The sequence below is a fragment of the Sparus aurata genome, chromosome 2 (assembly GCF_900880675.1).
Source record: "Sparus aurata chromosome 2, fSpaAur1.1, whole genome shotgun sequence".
In the NCBI taxonomy this organism is placed as follows: Eukaryota; Metazoa; Chordata; class Actinopteri; order Spariformes; family Sparidae; genus Sparus; species Sparus aurata.
The window spans coordinates 34149980-34172349 of record NC_044188.1 but is presented as its reverse complement, the minus strand read 5'-3'; the positions used below and the strand labels follow the sequence as shown (position 1 = coordinate 34172349).

The 22370-nt window shown below is 41.1% G+C and overlaps 3 protein-coding genes across 11 annotated transcripts in view; 2 read left to right on the top strand and 1 right to left on the bottom strand.

The window, feature by feature from the left end:
• Positions 1-22370, bottom strand: part of nf1a (neurofibromin 1a) — a 145937-nt gene that overhangs the window by 22856 nt on the left and 100711 nt on the right. For all 6 annotated transcript variants that reach the window (XM_030404119.1, XM_030404165.1, XM_030404137.1 and 3 more), the window contains 5 exons: positions 12387-12819; positions 11899-12239; positions 11582-11784; positions 10809-11002; positions 10596-10736 (listed from right to left, as the gene is read on the bottom strand). In XM_030404119.1, coding sequence (XP_030259979.1) covers positions 10596-10736; positions 10809-11002; positions 11582-11784; positions 11899-12239; positions 12387-12819 — 1312 coding nt within the window. The remainder of the gene's footprint in view (positions 1-10595; positions 10737-10808; positions 11003-11581; positions 11785-11898; positions 12240-12386; positions 12820-22370) is intronic.
• Positions 5589-14950, top strand: LOC115573410 (uncharacterized). 4 transcript variants are annotated; one of them, XM_030404203.1, is made up of 3 exons: positions 5589-5920; positions 13020-13183; positions 13440-14950. In XM_030404203.1, exon 3 carries the CDS (start codon positions 13461-13463, stop codon positions 14118-14120), a length of 660 nt encoding a protein of 219 aa, XP_030260063.1. In that variant the 5' UTR covers positions 5589-5920; positions 13020-13183; positions 13440-13460; the 3' UTR covers positions 14121-14950. The 4 variants fall into 4 exon arrangements, with proteins under 4 accessions (XP_030260063.1, XP_030260077.1, XP_030260069.1 ...); XM_030404217.1 differs by having other exon boundaries at positions 5589-5924; positions 13455-14950; XM_030404209.1 differs by having other exon boundaries at positions 5593-5898; positions 13455-14950.
• On the top strand, positions 15599-18953 carry LOC115573394 (mucin-5AC-like). The gene is made up of 2 exons (XM_030404176.1): positions 15599-15759; positions 16292-18953. Exon 2 carries the CDS (start codon positions 16333-16335, stop codon positions 17581-17583), a length of 1251 nt encoding a protein of 416 aa, XP_030260036.1. The 5' UTR covers positions 15599-15759; positions 16292-16332; the 3' UTR covers positions 17584-18953.

The window sequence follows — 22370 nt, the reverse complement described above, 5'->3', positions numbered from 1 at the left end:
TGCCATCAAACAGATAGTTAGTGGAGAAGCAAACTTCTGCAGTATCAAACAATATCAGTTAACCAACCATGAGGTCAAGAAAATTAGTCAGTGCTCAGTTTTTTTCTGCACCTGTTCAACATCTTGGACAGTGATGGCTTTCCCCGGACCCCGAACGATGCAGCAGAGACACTGCTGGAGGCATCATCTTAATAACAACACAGCGTAGAACTCCATCTTCCTTTCATTTTGATATTCTCAAACAAGCAGGGGACTGATAAAATTGCTTTCAAAATAATGAATTAGTTTACACAATTAGCTTTGAAAATAAAAGGGGGGCATTTATCTTAAGTCCCAGACAAGTCTTATATCGTATTTCAGTGGACTAAGGACACCACTGAATGGTTTGGCAAACAGTATGGTATCGAGGTAGAAGACTAAAAATAGTGTCAGTTTTTTCATTCATTCAATCCAGATTCAGTTTTGAAACATGATTCTGACTCAAATCAGCATCCATGTATCGTGATAGTATTTAAAGTTAATTTACATAGGTGCAGCTCAGTTGGAAATGCATATAATGGTTGGAAAGCCCAGCAGTGACATAGTACTGCTTAGTTAAGCCCACAACAGGCCCCTTTAAAAAAAGACTTCTGGACAACAACCAGCATTGCATGAGCAGGCTTGTAACCACGGTAACAGAGAATGCCTGATAACCATGATGTCACATTCAAAATAACAACATCATAAGCCCCGATTGTTCCATTTCTGACTAATACAACTAAATTACAATGACGAGTGCCTCCAACCAAGTCACTGTAGATATCCTGAGTAACATCCAATATTCCTCACATCGCGGCAGACCGAGTTACCAGGTAATCATTCAGGTAATCATCATCACCATGCTGCCTTTCTTTTAACCAATTCAACCACTTGAAAGCGCACTGAACACATACTAACCTTATAACAACCTGCTGGTCACTTGAAAGACACTTTTGCTAACCAGCAGCCATAAAGACAAAGCTAAACACCGGAGTTAGCATACAAGCTAGATTTACCAACAAGCTATGTAGCTTGAATGCAAAATTGTGCGCCGATATGCGCTATTGCGAGTATTACTGTTACCACCGCCAACATAGCTTTGTGGTTAAAACACAGATTGAGACATGTTACAAGCAGGGGTCCTTACTTGTCTGGCAATTCTTGGTTCAGCCCAATACTTTGTTTTTACACTGCTTTTCTTTGTCAGTCTTCTTATTTCTTCTCTTAGACGGGGCAATGGTGGGGCATTTCTCTGCCCTGTTGCTTTTCCACTATTGGTTACAGTTTGGGCTTGAACTTAAATGTATCTAACCAGGTAAGAGCCGGTGCACCTGTGCGGTGGAGGGGCACTGCCCAGTACGCGCTGCACAAGGAAGGGGGGCTGCTAACAGAGTATGCATGAGAATGATTGACACTCCCTCAGCCACTCCCCTTGACTCTGATTGGTTGTGTCGATCCAGGAGCAGTGGATTCTTGCAAATCAAATTACAGCGACTGGGGGAAGCCACAGACAGTGGTTTTTTACACAGCTGACCTGTATCTTTTTTCCTATATTTATAAATTCATATCATTCTAGAAAGCACTTTTAAATACCTGGAGGCAATTTTTCTTTTATCCAGTTACCAGTTTCCCTTTTTCTTTAAATCAGATCGCAAAAGCAGATTTCTGATGAACACAGCAGACATGGGTGGAGGAGATGAATATAAAATTTAAGAATGAGGTTGGGATGAATATCTGACAGGTACAGTATATATAGCTCCTTTAACAAAGGATCTCTGGACAATATTCAGAGAATCAGATCAGGATATTGTCCATATTTGCTTGTTCACACATGCAACCCACAACAGGAGGTTAACTATGCCAGACATCTTCACACATGTTGGATATACTCTGTATGGTTTGGGTTAGAGATGCACCGATCGATCGGCAACCAATCGCAATCGGCCGATAATGCCCCTATCGTATTTGATCGGAGTTCTCAAAATAGATCACATCAGGCCGATCAGATGACGTTTAAGTATAAAGACAGTGCATTAACTGCATGCAGGGAGGGAATTTCATGGCCGCCGTTGCCCCGCACTTTGGCCTTGATGCCCCGTGAAAAAAAAACTCATCGTATGGCCACAGTGGCCTCTGTGCCCCTGGCCCAGTCAGCGTAGCGAGCTTGCCTTTAATTACAGCCACCCGAGTGCACAGTAGTCACTCACAGTAACTTCAGTGAGTCCGCGATTCGCGCAGGTGGAGTCTCATCATCACGATGATCTCACGTGAAAGCCTATGGAGCCAGAACGGTGACTTTAAAATTTGGCATCCAAAAAAAAAATTGGCATTGAAAACAAAACCAGTACTGAAAAAAGAAACATTGTCATTGAAACATTTGTATTGAAAACAGTTGTATTGGCATTGAAACAAGTATTGGCACTGAAAAAAAGAAAGTAATTCAAATAATTCAAATTCGAAAATCTTATAATTTTATTTTATTGGGATTTTTTTGTATTTTTCAATGACAATCTTCAGATTTTTTCTTCATGTCAGTTTTTTTTCAGTGTCACTGATTTTCAGTTTCAACTTTCTGTCACTGTTTTGGCGTCGAGAGGGAGGGGCCTGAGGGGAGGGGCAAGTAGAGCGTGGTTTGCATATCATTTGAGAAGGTAATGGCAGCAGCCTGCGGGAAGGCGGGGCTGGACAGTCCAGCCATAATACCGTTGTAGCCGGCCGTCTCTGGGCAACACAGAGCCCAACTACCTCGCAGACTTTTCTTCAAGCTCTCTCCTGATGTGTCCAAGTCTCTGTGTATCTGGTTCTGTCCCGGAGCTCCCGAGCCCAGCTCCTATATGCGTATTGAGTGTGGTAGTAGTACCGGAGCGCCGAGCACGGAGCATTAGCCACAGTTAGCATAACAGTAGAACAGCCTGTTGCTCGCAGTGCGGTGTTACAGAGCTCGGGGAGCAGACGGAGCGCTGCTGTCGGCGCTGCAGCCCCGGCTCTACTGTTGTGCTAACTGTGGCTAATGCTCCGTGCTCGGCGCCCGGTACTACTACCACACTCCATACGCATAAAGAAGCGGGGCTCGGGAGCTCCGGGACAGAACCAGATACACAGAGACTTGGACACATCAGGAGAGAGCATGCAGAAAAGTCCGCGAGGTAGTTGGACTCCGTGTTGCCCAGAGACGGCCGGCACACGGGCGCTAAATGGTGTATTATGGCTAGGCCGTCCAGCCCCGCCTTTCTGCAGGCTGCTGCCATTACCTTCTCAAATGATATGCAAACCACGCTCTACTTGCCCCTCCCCTCAGGCCCCTCCCTCTCGACGCCAAAACAGTGACACAAAGTTGAAACTGAAAATCAGTGACACTGAAAAAAAACTGACATTGTAAAAAAAATCTGTCACTGAAACAAAAGTGACATGAAGAAAAAATCTGAAGATTGTCATTGAAAAATACAAAAAAATCCCAATAAAATAAAATGATAAGATTTTCGGATTTGAATTATTTGAATTACTTTCTTTTTTCAGTGCCAATACTTGTTTCAATGCCAATACAACTGTTTTCAATACAAATGTTTCAATGACAATGTTTCTTTTTTCAGTACTGGTTTTGTTTTCAATGCCAATTTTTTTTTTGGATGCCAAATTTTAAAGTCACCGTTCTGGCTCCATAAAAGCCTCTCAAACAGCAGCAGCGTCTCAAAACAGAAGTACGAAACTTACAGCACAGGTGCGAAAGCGAGCGCAGCCGGTTTTGACATGATACGTAACTGACTTATGTGGTAGGATTTAGTCCGGTAAAGTTGGAAATATATTCACAGATTCGAACTTCCCGGATCAATAACTCATAAGTGAAACCTTGTTAAAACACAAACGACGGCTCTTTTCTACCGTAGTAAGGAAGACAACGAGCTACAACCGTATGTTAATCAAAACGAGCGGCTGGACATTAACTCTGGTCTGTATGATCAGCCGGCTGTGAGACGAGGGCGCAGGGACCGTCTACAAAGTGCAACACTGAAAAGAGAAACTACAAAAAATTCAATAACTTCACTATTATTCAGAGTGTAGTGTCACCAAAATCACTCCACACATCAGTGGTCTCCTGCTGGTTATTCTAAAAAATTTTGTTTGGAAAAAATGTGCTTTGCCATAATTTTGGGGAATTTCTATCGGGAGGAATATTCAATAACACTAATATTCAGTGTGGTGTCACAAAACCCACCTCACCCTAACCCTACTTAACAAAAACTACTTTCTAATGTAACTTTAACTTGATTTTGGTATAAAAAAATGTTTTAATACACAATCCATGTCTTATTATAAATTAGGATGTTATGGTGTCAGTCTGAAAGGTAAATCAACACATTTTACCCAGCGGCCTTTGTGCCCTGTCATGTGGTCTTGGTGCCCCTGAAAAAAAAACTGAAGGCCAAATGGACTTGCCCCTAAAATGACAAAATTCCCACCCTGACTGCATGCATTCCCACTAGTAAGCTACAGTTACTCTATGTAAGCTGAGTCCAAGTTGTCTCTAAGAGAGTCTCTAGAGTGTGAAATATTGCACATTGCCTCCGCCTGCAATAAAACGGTGGTCAATTCATGATACTTTCTCATCTCCTAATTTTTATACTTAATAATACAATGTCAATGTTGTGTAAGAAGAATCATTAATTAAATTTATTAAAGTTATACAAGACAATAATATAGAAGAATTTATGGATTCGACGCGGTGATCGGTGATCGGTAATCGGCAATATCGGGATCGGCAGATAGAAATTTAAATAATTTCCCAGTCTGGGATCATTAAAGTAATTCTATCTATACTGCTTTTGGTGATCGGTGATCGGCCCCAAAAATCCTGATCGGTGCATCTCTAGTTTGGGTGAGGGGCTTTGGTAGGACGCTTTAGCTTGCTCCGTAATGATGACTGTTTTTGCTTGACATAACTACTACATGCACTTGGACATATTTGCAATATCAATGAAAGAGTGGACAGTAACATACAGGCAAGCTGAGAAAAGTACGAAGCAGCTACACTCAAAGATCACACCGCAGAAAGAGAGACAGAGCAGGGAAATAATCTGGGCAGATGTTTCGTAGAACCTTTATCGATGAGCAGTTTAAATTGCTCAGTGAATGCCAAACATAGTGTAGAGTTAAGTTTTAAATACCGTTTTAAAATATATGAATCTGGAATAATTTTATCTTCTTTATTGTCTAAAACGACTGAACCAATTTTACTGGGAATTTATTAATTATAAATTACCCCAAGCACCTTTTTCCTAATTAGCAAGCAAGCCGCAAAAATGACTGACTGACAAATACGAGAATAACTGCGGTTAGCACTGCATGTCTTTTTGGATATGGAGCTGATACATATGACAATATGGCTATGGTTAGTGCCAGTTAGAAAATAGCATTATTCAATTCTTGGGTGACAAAGAGTTCAAGAGCAGCAGACAAGGCCTCATTGTGCTCAGTAGGTTGTCCTACCATGACATCAGACTGTGACCCTATGCATAACACCAGGAAAAACACTCATGTATCATCCAACAGTATGTGTACATGTATACTTGTTAATTCAATAATCCTAAAATAAATTCAGTATTTTACTTTAGTAAAACTATAGAAAGTCACTAAGAGGCGGAGCATTTAAACTTCAACACTGACTGGATTTTTCAGTCAACAATCTTCACAATGGCTACTATTCAGTGTAGTACTGTTGTCTGCCATAATAGGAGCCAGGGCCTGACTTTTCTATTGTGTCTGCTTGTGTATGTTGTGTTTGTTTATCTCAGTAGCGGGCTGAATTTAGATCCAGAGCACACAGATGATGGGTAGTGATTGGAGGAATTTGCCTCTTTGGATACTCTAAAGACTGGTTTACAGGTTTGGACTTATTTCTCCCTAAGTAAGTAAGTCATTATTGCATTTAACACGTATTTCTCCCAACAGTGTCAAACTACTGGTGGGAGTATTGAGCGTAGCTACCAATGGAAAAGTTCAGTTGATTGATCGATCTTGTCAGTTGGCTATAAATGATAAAATCCTGCCAATGCTGGAGTTATCAAGTGAAACACTTTCTTTAATAATATAGAATGTATTACTCAAACTAGATCTTATATCAGGTCAGCCATAAAATTTCAAGATACAAGTACAGGTTACAGCTATGTTGCCTAAAATACTATGTTAAACTGGCCTAGGTAGCTGAAAATGGTGGCATTTGTATTCAGTTATGCAATCTCAAGAGGGAAGTAAAACTGAAGGGATGTGAAACCAAACTGCTGGGGACTGAGAGGCATTTTTAAAATTCAAGCATTCTGGTGCATTTTAAGATTAAAGTGGAGGTAATACCATGCCAGCTCTATCTGTTGTGTCATATGAAGTTGTCAGTGGCACAGCAGAGATGCACTGAACTACAGTAATTCAGTTAACCTCTTAACATACCAGGGCATTTCTGTGTTTTGGCCAGAATAAGGTTAGGAAGTGTTTGCTCTTGCTGCTTAGTCATTTTCTTCCTCAACCACAGTGAAACCTCACCCATCAGTGCAACACATACTGTGTCAGTTGATGCATTGGCACATAGAGACAGAAGTAGTTGAGGTGTAGTAGCAGCTAATACTGAATATTCTTGTTGTTGATAGTTGCTTTAAATGTAAAATTGCCCCACCTTATTGCAAATGTGGTTAAAAAAAGGGGGAACACAATGCAAGACATATTGGTGTGTGTAACTTTAAAGGAGCAGATGTTATGACACTGCCCTGAGAAGGAAATCACTCATATTGTTAAGGCAGTTTAATTGAACAAGCTGATTTTATTGTAGCATAGTTGAACAGCAGCATTTATAGTAGAAGCAACTGAGAACTGAAGGGCTGATCTCAGTTTCTACGTAATGTATGGTCAAGGGTTACCTGAGTACAGGTGTGTGTTTGTTTGCTCAGGGTGAGAATGGGTGAGATGACCAAAATGTACTGAGTGATAACACTATGCAGAGGTTTTGTTGATGAAGGTTCTCAGTCATCCAGGTCATGGTAATTCTAGGTGCTGTATTGTAGGTAACTGAAGGTGTTTCAGGGGCAATCCACATGGAAATGTTTTTGTGTAAACGCACATGTTTTGCATCGTTTTGGCCGATCATCCACATGGATCCCGTTAACGCAGTGCCTGTTAACGCACTTTTTTGAAACCTGGTCTCAGGGCTGGAAAAATCAGAAAACACTGCACCTGCGTTCTCGTGTGGACAGCAAATTATCATAATTCGTGCATCGATGACGCCATCACTCCACCCCTCGACCTCTAGCCTTCGACCTCTCAACCGCGCGACGTCTTGTAACAACAACAGCAACAACGGACTACATGCTTGTGTTCGTGCCGCAGAAGATATTGAGCCTAACAGGGTTTACTAAGGTGAAATATTATGCTGCTCTGCCACTACGCTGAGCAAAAAAAGGATTATGGACAACCGACCAGCCATTTTCATCTTCTTGCACATGCTCCGTCTCTTCTTCTACGTTTTTGGTGAATTTCAAGTGCTACCTTTAGGCCTGGAATATGAACTACAGCGTGCTGTGTCGTTTTCAAGTGATCCTTTTGGACACAAATATTCTTGAAACAATGCCAAGGAAGACGGGGGGAGAGATTGTTTTGGTACATGTGGACATGGCCTCAGTTTCTTGAAAATGTGTGGGTGATCAGTAATATCTTAGGCCACCTCCTCTGTTCAAAGATGGTCGTTCCAGTTCGACATAAATGGATTCTTTTATGGCCCTTTCACAACATCTGTCTTCTCTGGACAAGATGTTTACATTGTTGTCCTCAAAGGAATTCTTTTTCCTCCTCAGATGTAAGTGGACAGCAGAGTCTTGACCTGAGGGCTTGGCCCTCCTGTGTTGTGCCATTCATTTATGGAGAGGTTTGTTTGTCTCCCCAATGTACAAATCTGTGCAGTCCTGGCTGCACTGCACAACATAAATTACATTACTCTGTTTAAGCCTGGGTGTTTTGTCCTTAAGATGGACATGTTTCTGCCTCAGCGTGTTCGTAGTTTCAAAGTGAACCGGGAAAGGATGTTTCTTGAAGATCCTCCTGATTTTCCCACGACATAAAGAATGATGATGTTGTTACGTTTTTCTGTCTCCTCCTCTCCGTCTACTCTGGATGCTTTAGAGGTTTTAACAAAGGTCAAGTTTGGGTAGCCACAGGTTTTTAGTGCTCCATTGATGTGCTTCTGTTCCTTCCTCCCCTCTGTCTTTTTGAGATCGGTCTCAGCCCAATGGTTTAAGGTTATGACAACCCCAAGCTTGTGTTCCAGTGGGTAATGAGAGTCGAACAGCAAGTACTGATCTGTGTGTGTATTTTTTTTGTACACCTCAATAGTGAGGCTTCTTCAATGTGTACTGCACAGTCCAAGAGGGGCAGACTGTCTCCTCTGACATCTTCCTGTATGTACCTGATGTTACTGTCCACAGCATTTATATGTTCTGTGAAGGCTTCCACTTCCCCTGTTCTGATTTTGGCCCAGGTGTCCTCCGCATACCTGAACCAGTGGCTAGGAGCAGTTCCTTTGAAGGTTATTAAGGCTCTGCTCTCAAATTCTTCCACACACAGGTTGGCCACTATTGGGGACACCGTGCTCATGGTACAGCTGTGCTGCTGTCTGTAGAAACTTTCACTGTACTGGAAGTATGTGGTCATCATACAGAGGTCGAGTAAGGCACAAATATGGTTTGGGGTGAAACTGGTTCTGCTGGACAGAGTGCTGTTCTGTAGAAAGTGTTTTCTTTACCACTTCTTGAGTGGGAATGTATGTTAAAAGTGAGGTGAAATCAGAGGAAAATATTGTTTCATCTTATATATTTTATATATTATTTTGAGCTGTCACACACTTCATTCAGTAAAGCATAGAAGCAGAGAGGACTCCATCTTATAACTTTAGAAACTTAAGTTGTATTTTCTTCTCACTACTGACATTTCATATCCAGATCAATTCATACACACTGGTGAAGCATTATGCATATGAACTTGTGCTTACCTGAATATGTCAGCTCAACTATTATAACAATAATCGTGTAAATGTCAACTTGAGTAGGGGTGGGACGATACGAGTAACTCACGATTCGATACTGTGACGATATTTGGCCCACGATAATGATAATATCACGATACACGATATCTGTAATATTCGATATATTGCAAGAAATTTCGTCAACAATATATCACGATATGTGACTGAAAAAGAAAAAATTCCCATAAAAAGGAAAACGTCTTATGCATCTATTGCATTTATTTTATTTTATTTTCTATAATTTTAATATGCCTTGATGTGTCCAGGTTGACCCAAAGCACTTTAATGTTCCCACTTCCCAGGTACTGGATGGGTGAACATAACTCTGCATATAATTGGTTGCATACTGAAATGTGCTCAATATTTCATTTAATTTTTACGTTATTCTTATCTTGTTTAGCTATTTTTAAACTAAAACGGGCCCAAGTTTACATAAAACAAGTTGCTACTGACTTTTCAGTATCAGAAAGCACTGTCCTGGTTTACATAAGACATGTTATCAATGTTCATGCACTTAAATGTGTCCAGCTCAGGGTTCTCTCCAGACGGTGGAACAGCGGCGCTGCCCGCTATACTCATTTTCAATGTTAGCTGCTTTATAGCGGGTGTTTGTGGGCTGCTGCGGTCTTCTCGTTAAACCCCCCCCCCCCTCGTAAAAACCAAAGTGGAGTGGAAACTTGCGGGTGGGTCTTTGATTTGTTTTTCGTTGTTCATATTTTTCGCCATTCTTGAATCTGTTCTTCTGTTGGTAACTCGTCTTCTTCACCAGCCGCTGCTTACGCCTACTTTACCCTCATTTATGGGATTAGCGCCCCCACAAACAGGACAGGATAGATTAAGTACTGACGGTGACAACGGGGCAAATCCATAATGTGTGTTAATAACATATCAATATTTGCCGTCAGTGTATCGATTATTTATTGCGACAGAGAGCACAACAATATATTGCAATATCGATTTTTTTTCCCACCTCTAATGTTGAGGCAAGTAATTCTGAACATGGATTAATGATTATCATTCTTGCAGAGGGGAAGAAAAAACTCCCCTGAAACTTAAGTGTAGCACAGAACGTTACAATATAGTACACAGTACACTCTGCTCTATTGATTGGAGAGGCGGCTTTCAGTCGCTTTAAATGTGTGCAGTAATGTCACTGCAGCAAATATAGTGGCATATTTATTCAGCAAAACAAAAAGCTGTAGTTTTAACCCCGACAGAATAGAGGAAACTCTCCAGACGGAACAACTCAACTTCTAATAAATATTTTTAGACAGCGCTGATGGAGCTCAGTATTTATCAGGAGGATGGCTGGCTTTCACTAATGCAAACAGATTGGTCCTCCTCCTTTTACGACAGCAAAGGTGAGTGTCCCAAATTTTGCACTTTAAATAAGTCTTAGATCATTTGAATAGGGTGCTCAGATGTCAATAAACAAAATATATCCATGATAACATGTAAGTTGAGTAAAGGTAACTCTATTGATGTGTTCCAGAATGTACTAGCTCAGAGTAGAGAGTCTCACCTTGCTGGACACCAGTTTCACATTCCCTGAAGCCAGAGCCACTGCCGTATCAGCCATGACCTCTGCTTTGATGGAGCCCAGGCCTCCTGTGGCACTGGTCTTAATAAAGCTGTCCAACACTACATCCAACAGGTCTGTTATCTGAAGACAAGGAGAAAGTTAGAAGTCAAGTCCAAGTTTTTACTTACCAAGCTGTTAGTGTGGTAGACTCACCTGGCCCAGGCTACCCCAGATCTTAGCCTGGATGGAGGGATACATCTGCTTTTCATTGATAGTCATAGTGATGAGTTTGTCCAAAATGGCAGTAACGCGCTGGCGCTTAGCGTCATCATTGTGCTTACAGAAGCGGACCAGGTTGAGCAGCCACGGTGTCATATACTCCAGGCAGAGATGTTTCAGCTCAATACCTGCAATAGAAATTTGACACTAATTACACATCTTGTGGTTTACTCGCATGATTATCAGGAAGTCAGCAATATGACCTGGAGATGTGGAATGGAGGAGCTCCATTTACCGAGCAGGGAAGGTCTAAAGAGATTATGCCATTGGTTGCATTATGGTATATATATTGGATCCTGTTTAACACACACAATACTTGCAAATTATAACACACACTGTATTACCAATTTTTATATGACTTACGTTGATTTGCTTGTTCTGGTTTATGTTGTTGTAATCACAGAAATTGTTCTGTTGTGTTACCCACTTAGTCATTATATCCACATCTACTGAGAATTATTGATCAAAAATCTTACAGGCTTAATATTTTGTGAGAGTACTATTGGTCATCCCCTACATTGTGGATATTGAGGTTTTTGGTCAAAAACATCATGATTTTTGATTATGTCGTCCAGTCCTCAAATTTATGAAAGGCTTTTGATGAGATTTCAAAGCGTCAAGATTTATATTGTGTTTCATGATACAGCCTAAAAATTTTGCATTATTATTTTAAGGCCACATGGCCTAGCCCTACTAAGAGGACTTACTGGACTTGCTGAAGCCTGAAATGCACTCCTCCAGAAACTCCAGTGTCAGATGGGGCTCATTGGCAGCCAAAGTCTTGCTGATGGAGACTATGAAAAGGGTGTTGTTTGCTGGGATGCAGAGGCCAGACGTCTCTAGCAGCTGGCCCTCTATTTTTAGGTTGAAGGTGCAGGTCAAAGCACACAATAGGTTGTAAGCCGCAGACCTGGATGTAGGATGGACAACAACAAGTTTTTTTTTCACAACAGCTTAGGTAAACATGTTTTTCTTGGTTCAACAAAAATTGTGAGAGTAACTCTACATGCCCTGAAGGACTGACCTGAGGCTTGGATCAGAACTGCCCAGGTTCAGCAGAGCAATGTTGAGCAGAGTGCCAGGAACATCTTTCGGGCGGATCTTGGTATGCTGTGGAATGGAATCAGGCTGCGACAGTTCCCAGCGTGTCCGGATGTGGATGATGGACTGAACAATGGCGTCACACTCCTGGTGCATGAATGTCAGCGGAGTGCCCTGGTTTGCCATTGTGAGTGTGAACTGGCTTTCATCGACAAGGCAGATCTCTTCAATCTCTGAGGCATAGTAGACATCGTTGAGGAAGACGGGCTGGCCAAGGACACGTGTCCGCTCAGCTGAGGTCACCTGAACTGCTGTTGAGCCCACCTGATCAGCAAGAAAACGTACAATGTTTTAGGAAACCAAGGGTTTGCTCTCATTTGTTATCAGTACCTACTTTCACTAATCCAACCTTTTCAGCCTTCAAGTATGCATATCTTCTTTTAGTACAAACTGCTATGGCTCGTTCCTCACCTTTATTGAAACCTTGGTGTCTTTGTGGGCAAGCTTGAGGGCATTGTGGAACACTTTAAGGTCTTCCTCCAGGGTCAGTGTGGCTGCAGGCAGCTTCTGTTGGTCCGGTTCGATGTGCTCAGCCAGTTTAGCAGGAGAGTCAATGAACTGAAGCCGTTTGCTGCCCTTCAATCCCGTCAGGAGCCGCTCATGGTACTTGGTATACTCCCTTACCCAGGTGTTGCAGTTGTAGACAAAAACAGCTGCTACGTTCTCATAGGCAAAGCCAGGAAAGACGACGAACCACTTGGACAGGAAGTCGGTCTTGAAGCGATTGCTAGGTCCAACATGTGTTAAGTCTACCACTATCTCGTAGGGCTTAGCGTAGTAGGGTTTGAGGGTGAGGAGGACATGGTAGATGAGCAAGTCACCATTAATCTGGCCAGTTTTGAACCTAAAGAAAGGGGAACATTTCAGAAAAGTACAAATTAATATTCAGGCCATCTGCAGCAATTGGTGCATCATAGTGTATGCGGTTAGTTGTATACACATGAGCCTGCCTAAAATGTGTTCATAGCATAACATGTGACACTAACAAAAGCCATTTTGGTTTCTGATGAACTATACTTATTTTTTGTCTCTCATTTCCTGTAGGTTCTCAAGCACCTGTGGTATCAAACCGAAGGCCCTGAAATAACCAGACCAGAAAAAGACACAGAAAGGGGGTCAGGAAGTGAGTTCAGAGCATCTCAAGAGTCTGACTGCAGAAGGCATCTCACTGCATCCCTCCATCAAGACCTCAAATAAGACTACTTGAAGTAAGTATTGTAAAAGAACATCTTTGATCACACTGAAAAGTAATATTTTAGTGAATATAATTGAAAAATCAATAAGTAGCAAACTTAATTGTAGAATCAACTTTCTGGTCCTAATTATTTGTAATGACTCTATGTGAGTACTTAAGTAGTAGCTTCATCAGGGCCCAGAGCTAATTGTCACACTTGCATTTACATTAAACAGTTTAGTTGCAGTCTGTAAGGTTGTTTCTGAACTTTATTTCTCTTTCTGAATTCGTTTTTACAATTTCAGATCATAATGGAAGGCACCAGAACCTCTCTCTGGCTGTTTCTCCTGCTCAACCAGCTACCATTCTGTCCAACGGATGCAGACCAACATCTTTCAACCACGCAGCTTTATTCGCACACAACAGTAGGTCATGTTGGCAGCTCAACCCCTGATGTGGAGCCAAGCCTCACTACCAATGACCACACAAACTCTGATACAGACACAAATGGCACTCGTGGTGACTGCTTGATCGACACTGAGATGGGTCTGATTGCTATAGGTACAGCAGGGGGGCTGATTGTCTGCTTGCTAGTTGCCACTGTGGTACTTGCATTCCAGGTCTGCAACCTTCAGCGCCGGGTTTATGCCCCCCGAACTTCTCGGTCCAACATGGACTTGGTGACCGGTACAGGCTACTGGGGCACTGACCAGCCAGATGTCGGGGGACTGGTCGGTCCGTGTGATGCCAGTGTCATGCTTGAGGAGGTGAGAGCCGACAGCAATATGGAGGAAGACAAGCAGGCTGAAATACAAGAGGCAAGGGAGGAGGCCGGAGCAGGACTTGAGGAAGGGGCCACAGCAATGACTTTTGATCCTCAGGAGAAGGCCTGTTATATGCCGAGCTCCAGCACCATGGACTCCTGTCTGGAGGTTCCCAGGGATCTAGAGGACATGCCCCTTGTTGTGTGAGATAATCTGACGTCGGTAAAATATAGCCCTAGACACAAGCTGCAACCTCTCAGTTCAGCTACGTTGTGGCTTAATTTTGTTTATTTCACCTTACAGAATTGAAACCTCAATATAATGAGGGTTGCCTGGGTATTGTTTGAAATTTTAAATATTAGTGCCAATACAAATTAGTTTTCCTACCTATTCATAGGGAGTAAGTAAGTAAACAAGTTTACAAATGGGACAATGTATTTAAAGCCAGCTTTCAAGAATCGTATTGAAATTTTTTTCAGTAACAAAAAGGTATTATGGTTCAACACCCCGCCCTTGTAATGTGTATATATTTTGATGTATAATGCTACCAGTGGAATTTCAATTTCAAAATATCTATACCTTTTAGAAAAAGGGCATAAGCAGTTTAATCACATGTAACTTTTTAACACCTAACATTTTATGCTACATATTCTTTACACACTTGCTTAACAAAATCAACACTTCTCAAGCCTGTTTGATTTGGCTCAATTGTCTTGTTTCACAACATAGGTAGGCAGAATCTGAGTAGATCAACCCATTTTTTAGGCGATACCAGTATCTAATCCCTGATCTCACACCAGGGATGTCATGCCTTGCCAAGCCATGTTGAAATGATGTTAATAAAGTTGTGTACAATATCTGCTAACAGTCCTTATTGTACTTATAAATCTCTGTTGAACTTTGCTTCTATTCATTTAGCTTTCTGCAATCGCTTACCTGTTGACTTTCTAATACTACTGTTCTATCAATGCTTTTGCGTACAAGAAGCACAGCCTAACAACTTGTCAGGTTTAAATAAAAGGATTTTTTGCACTATACCAATGTCTTTCGTTTCAAATTAATATTCACAAATTATGTTACTGTCCCTTCATTCATATTGGCTTCTTCAGGGAAAGAAGAGTTTTTACAAAAGAATTTAAGCATTGCTGTGAAGTGTGAGTGGTAGAACAAGACAAAAAAAATATTATATTTTCTCATCATTATCATTGATATTAAATAATGGGAATGACTAGATGTGACTGATCTAAAATCCCTAACTACAGGTGTTTTTGTTGCAATCATATAGACATACATTTTAGAAGATTTAACATATTCTCCTGGCTTTTAGAATGTGTGTTTGGCTTCATTAGAACAAGTCTTATATCGACATCACCGCTAAAAAAAGTTTAAGTGGGGCTCTTCGGGTCAACGTTGTTTATGACTCAAAGGAATAAAAAACTCTGTGTGAGCTGCAACGAGCAGCTTACAAGTATGTGCAAGCCATCAGGTCTACATGTACAGTATATTTTTAAATTATTTTGTCTTGAGATCAAGACAAGTTTGAAATATTAGATTTGTATGTGTTCTATTAAGCATTTTAATAAGGCTTTGTGTGACACATGCACTGCTATGTTTAGCACAGCAGACTGAGAACGCATAGGGGATGTCATCAGTTTCACAGTCACACTTCCTGTAAGTGAAGCAAGAATCAGTCTCAAGGTTTCAGCAGTAAGGAGCAATCCATGCACCTTGTTCCTGCAACAGAGACATCTCGCCTGTCAGGCAACATCAGATCCTTCAACTTTTTCACTTTTAATATCCTGGAACGACACAGCTAAGGGGTTACAGAGGTTATCTGTGTAAATTGGTAAGTACATTTTAATCATTTGAATTATTAATGTAGCCTTAGGTCCACCTTATATTCACTTTGGATCAATGCCAAATGGGCTTATCCACATAAAAAGTGTCATGGATAGCAAATCTTTATACAAACAACCTGTATTTATTTGAGGGATTGAGACATTCCCAACACCACAACTAAACCAATCATGACCTAAGTGCCTTAGATCGATTTGTGACTGAGAAATTATCATAAAGTTGTTTAAAAAACTAGAAAAAAATATGTTATCAAAGAGGCTCTTACTTTCTTGATTTAACTGAAGTGGAGAGATGCAAGACATATGCAGCAGTTGACTGCAGTGCTATAAATATACATAGTATATACCCTTGAAACATCTGCCTATTTAAGGACATTTTGAGAGAACTGTTGCAACACCAGGTTTCATTTCACAACACTATGCCGTTTTTGCTCAAACTCATTCGAACTATTTCCTCATTTGGGGCATTGCTTCAGACTGTATGCTGTGCATCTCTGTTAAAAATAACTTCCTCTGTTCTAGCAACAAAGACACAGCAACCCGACAGGAGCCAGAAGAAAACAATGATCATCACATTTGTCAGGCTAATTTTTATATGTTTGCTGGCAGAGACAGCAAGCACAGTAACACCTGGCCAGAATCACAACTTCACAAATGTGATGACAGGAGGGCTAACAAGCCAGGGGGCGTCCAGCCCAAACCAACTCTCAGAGGTCTCAGGTCGTGCCGTCACACAGTCTATTATAGTGAATCCATCAGCTGAAAAAACTACGATACCAACGATTGAACCTATGCACACAAGTCTTTCTAAAACTCCTTCAACAACACCTTCTCAAACATCCGCACCAAATATTCAAACAGCACCAACTCTGATCAATTCCTCATCATCTCAGTTTAACACGGTAACAGAAGACATGAAGCCCACGACAGAAGTCTTAATATCAACAACGGTGGTAATCCGTTCACCCAGAAACCCAACCACGAAACATTCAATACTACAGAGCTCCACCCCAAGCCAAGAAACAGGAAAGACAGTGACCTCCCAATTCACCATTGATAAACTTCCCTATCCATCTACAGGTCCAACACAACCTACAGACCTCATCTTGACTACAACCACATCTACCAAGACTGATGAACACAAGTCTACAAGTGCAAGTCCAGCCACAGGTTTATACGTGACAAAGACACCGTTCATCCAGAGCACCAAGGCAAAGAAAAAACAAGATTCTCCATATACAAACAGAACAAACAACGGCAAAGCAGTGGCAGGACTGATAGGTGGTGCCCTGGTATTAATGATGGTTGGATTCCTGCTCATTTATATAAAGAAACGGAAGCTTCAGAGGCAGCAGATAACAACTACTGATTGGGCTGGTCCTTCACCGTTTCTAGAGAGTGGAGCTGACAATGGCCAGGTGACACTAAGGTCATCTAACCGAATTTCTTTCTCCAGCTTTCTGCCTCTAAGACTGTCCAAGAGGTTGTCCTTGCTCCCGGAAACAGATGAGGAGTTAAATGACATAAGACCGGGAACGACATTTGGAGATGAACATGGCAAAGGCATATCTGGAAATGATGGACAAGACAGCAATAGGGGTGCTGTAGTTGGTGCAGAAATAAGAAGCACAGGAGAAGCTCCAGAGACTGACATAAACTCTGTTTCGCTGTCCTCTTCCCAAACTACTGACCCACTGTGCAAAAATAACAATGTGGAAGTTATAAACCTCAGTGGAGCCCATCTTGCAAATCCCTTTACTCCCCCTGGAGCTGTGGAAAATGCACAGCTGAATGATAGCCTGGGGCAACCTTGACTAAACTTAATCCCCCACAGCCCCACCGCATCCACATGCATTGGTGTGTGATTTAGTCAGTTTCCTGTGTGACAGAGAACAAAGGAAACTGACTAAATGAATAACATGACATGAGAGAAGTGATGTTAATGTAGGTTGCTACAGCAAAGAGGAAGAGGTATAATTCATCTGCATAATATCGACAAAGAAGATAAGGAACATTTAAAAAAAATACCCACTTCCTAAAATACAACTACATAATTGAGAGCAGGAAGAAAAGTATCAACATTGACATTTTTAGATCTACAGTACTTTACAGTGAGTCATCCTGCTTCTAAATTATATTTATCAGCACACAAACGTTGGATCTCCCAGTCACTACTTCAGAAATTGTCACACCAGACCACTGCTGTATTTTCTTTGTAAAAATGTCCAAGACCTGAAGAGTGTAAATCTACAATGATTTCTTCCTAACATCTTCATCACCCTTCCCCAACCTTTAGGAAAGTGTTACTGAAGAAAATATGACCATAAGACAATTGGCAGCAACTTGGTAGTCATCTTGCAGCTGATAGAAAATAAGAAGTATATACAGGGGTGAAAAAAGACACTTTGACTTAAGTGTTGACAAATAGCTGTGAATGTCATCAACCAAATAAAAACCTTTGTGCTATCTACATCTTGATGATGAAAAAAGGGTATGCTTATGTTTCTGACATAGAAGTTAGAGTGATGTGGCTGGCACAGACAAGAAACATGGTTCAACACCCTCTGCAATAGAGTTACACATCTCTGAATTTCATAAATCGTGTTTCAAAACTTTCATAACAAAAGATGACATTTCTCAAAATCATTTATATACAGTCATAAGTGATACCATGTTTGAGGCCTGTGTAAAAAGTTTTAAAAAATGGCATTACATACTGTGTGCTAACAAGAGAAGCTAAAACACAGACCTAGCATTTTTCAGCTGCATCTACTGCTGACTGTTATGGGTTAATGCTTTAATTTGTTAACTGCAATGTTCGATATGGTTAAATGATTTTCATAATGTGCCATTTGTTGGCTTTAGTTACTTAAGTGTATTTTATCTAGTTGTCATCATTTTCCTGATAAAGAGACGTTTTTTCTACATTTCTCTAAATGTGTATTTTTATATCTTAAATTGATTTTGTGTTTCATTTGTTTTTCTGAATGTTAAGCGAAGACAAAAAGCATTGTGAAATTGGTTTCTGCCACATTTTTCTGAGTGGTTGTGGTTTTAGAAGTCACATTCAAAACAAAACCACTTCCAAGAACCAACTTCTTAAGCTGTACGTTACATTGTTTCTTTAATGTGTTTAACCGGATAAAAATAATAAAACCTGGCACACGAAGGACAAAGTAAATTACTTCCCTGCAATTGTATGTATTTCGATTACTGTGTATACTGCCATTTTCGCTCGCCTAAGATAAGTCATGTTACTGATACTTACATACATAAATATCTAATTGAATCACATTATATCTTAAACAAGTCTCAATTCGAAATAGCTGTCATTAAATTTCATTTGTTTTTTTTTATTATTAAGTCACAAGGTTATTGCTATGATCATGCTTAGAAGTCACTTAGGCATCAGGAGCTCAAGCTGATGTCTATCCACTCAAATGCTTTCTTATGAAGTCAATCACATCAAATATCCTTAATGATCACTTTTCCACCATCCTATTTTTGTAAAATGTCACTGTAGACCTTGAAAAAACAAAGGTGCTTTAGGCTTTGTTGATTGATCTTCTAGTAATGACATAGTGCCACCATATCAAAGGGGAATTCCGGTATTTTTAAACCTGGGCTCTGGATTTACAAGATTTAGTATGTTAATGATTCATACTTGCCCAAATTTTAACAGTCAGTCCTGTAGTTCATGTCAGCTGCCAGCCACATTAAGGCTGCGATGGCTGCATCACAATCCTTTGGGGCAAAAGAGACTGTCCTTCCACTTAAAGTGCTTGCTTTTGCCAGGCTGAGGTTGTTATTCTTTGTGTCAGACTCACAAAAAGACTTAAGAAAAGGATCATAATGTTGTCAGAGTTGGGGTTTACCTAGAAGAACTGCCAGCAGTAATATTTCCAAAGTCATGACCTACCATTTAACTGATTATGACAACCTAGATGAGGCAACAACTATAACAACTTACCACAAGATTTCAGGTGACTAGTGTTTCTGGTTACAAATATGATCTTTTTATTTAAAAAGAGGTTTCAAAATGGTTTCCATAATGTTGTTAGACGTTATTGATGGTTGGAGTTGCCTGAAGGGTTATGATGCAGCCATTGCAGCAGTGTTGCGGCTTTTAATCATTTACACACCAAAACATGAATATAGAGAGCCCAGGTGTAAACATTTAAAATTACATCTTAAAAAAAATAAAATAATAAATTCCCCTTTAAGTTGATATGACTATTGCATATTTACATATTCAGCTAACATGGAGCATCATTTGCATAAATTCAAGACGGAAAAAAAAAACAAAAAAAAACTCTGCTAATAACTGTGTGTTCTTAACTACCAGAGATCATTTCATATTAGTGCATTGCCCGTAGGAAGCATGTATTCCTATAGAAAAGTGGGAGGTAAAGTAGCTTTTCATGGTTGGCCAAATGAGGTTGTGTTTGAAGGTGGGACGTCAGGGATATAATTGGCTGTTTTTGACTACTTTTGATTATACCATTATATTTCACCTACTATTTACCTTGCCTTACTTGGTGTAATTATTTTTTAGCACAACCTCACATGTGTGACTGTACAGTTATTTTTTCATTTTTACGTACTATATTAACACTATGGACCTAAAATCACAAAATAACATAAAATCAGAGTAGAAAAAGTTAGTTTTTTTACTGTGAAAACCACAAATATGTTTAATGAACCAATTGCATTAGTAATAATGCAAATATAAACTGTTGCTTGCTAAATTGGTGCATAAGTTTTTGAAATTTACAAAGTTATGTGTAACTATTTACATTTAAATGCAGGCAATGCCTCAGGCTCCTCAGCTCATTCCTGCCTGTTCCACATTCAGCCGTCTCCTCCTTGGTTTGCCTCACAACACGACTCCACTACTCACTAAACACACTACACCAAACACTACATAACACACTAACTATACACTCCAAACACGCTATATGTCACAAATCTCTCAACTCTCAAAACTCGCTATCTCTGTCGCTGTCTCCAACACATCACTGCTGCTGTCAATCATCCGCTGATGTCCCTCCCACATCTTCCTGTTCCTCAACAACCAAACTTGCTGCTTGGACACTTTCGTGACAAAAGCACATTTTTACTGTTTCTTCCTGCACCAGACATGAAGCAAACGTAACGGCAATGTTCGCGAAAAAGCATGGCGGACATTATTTACCCTAAATCCGGTTTTGGACGTGCCAGTGAGTCCGCTCCGTCGACTCCGTAGGTAGGCCGTGTGGGTCGGCTAGCGGCTAGCAGCTAGCTACAGACGAACATCCACAGATTCCGATCCCACTTTGTTGTCCGCGCGTCTCCGGATCTCCTCGGACCCCAACAGACTCGGTCTGGACTTGTTTAATCTCATTGTAATCCACAACAGTCAGTTTAGATGAACAGAACAGAACAGAATGGGACCGAACCACCGGCAAAATCCCAGTCCAGCTCACGCCGCTGCAGGTATAAATCCGCTTGTGACAAAAGCACATTTTTACTGTTTCTTCCTGCACCAGACATAAAGGAAACGTAACGGGAACGTTCGCGACAAAACGTGTTGGACATTATTTACCCTAAGTCCGGTTTTGGACGTGCCAGTGCGTCCGCTCCGTCGACTCGGGAGGTGGGCCATGTAGCTAGCGGCTAGCAGCTAGCTACACACGAACATCCACAGATTCCGATCCCACTTTGTTGTCCGCGTGTCTCCGGATCTCCTCAGACCCGAACAGACTTGGTCTGGACTTGTTAAATCTCATTAATCCACAGCAGTCAGTTTAGATGCACAGAACGGGATCGAACCGCCGGCAAAATCCCGGTCCAGCTCGCGCCGCTGCAGGTATAAATCCGCTTGTTTCTTAAGGTATGTCATGGGCTTGAGCTCTGCAGTGATTGGCTCTGGTGCGCACGTGGCCACGGTGTGCAGTGATTGGCTCTGGTGCGCACGTGACTGTGGTGGCTCCGGTGGACAATACTTGCAGAATTTGTAAAGCATTTATGAAATAATTTATTCATGGCATCATTGCAGTCCAAGCAAATGCTTAGTTGCACACCACTGAACCACGCAGCAGCCATGTTAAAAGTCTCAGGTCAGTGTGATCCTGATTCGCAGAGATATTTGAGGAACACACACACACACACACACACACACACACACACACACACAACACACACACACACACACACACACACACAGACAGACAACAGACAGACAGACAGACAGACAGACAGAGATTTCGTGCTTTTATAGAGAGATCTATTCACATTGCCAATTCATAAGTGGAATTATAAAAGCACTAGGGCAGGGCAATACATCAATATACACTGATCAGGCTTAACAAAATGACCACCTGCCTAATATTGTGTTGGTCTCCCTTTTGCTGGCATAACAGCCCTGACAGGTTGAGGAATAGACCCCCCCAGACCCCTGAAGGTGTGCTGTGGTATCTGCAGAAGCTACTTTGCAAGCGTAGCTTGTAAAACTACAGGTAGTTCAGCCTGGCAGTAGTTTTAACAAACTTCATTTCTACCCCCGGAGAAATGTAGTTAAACTACTTGATGCAGCACAAAATATGAATGTAGTTCAACTATC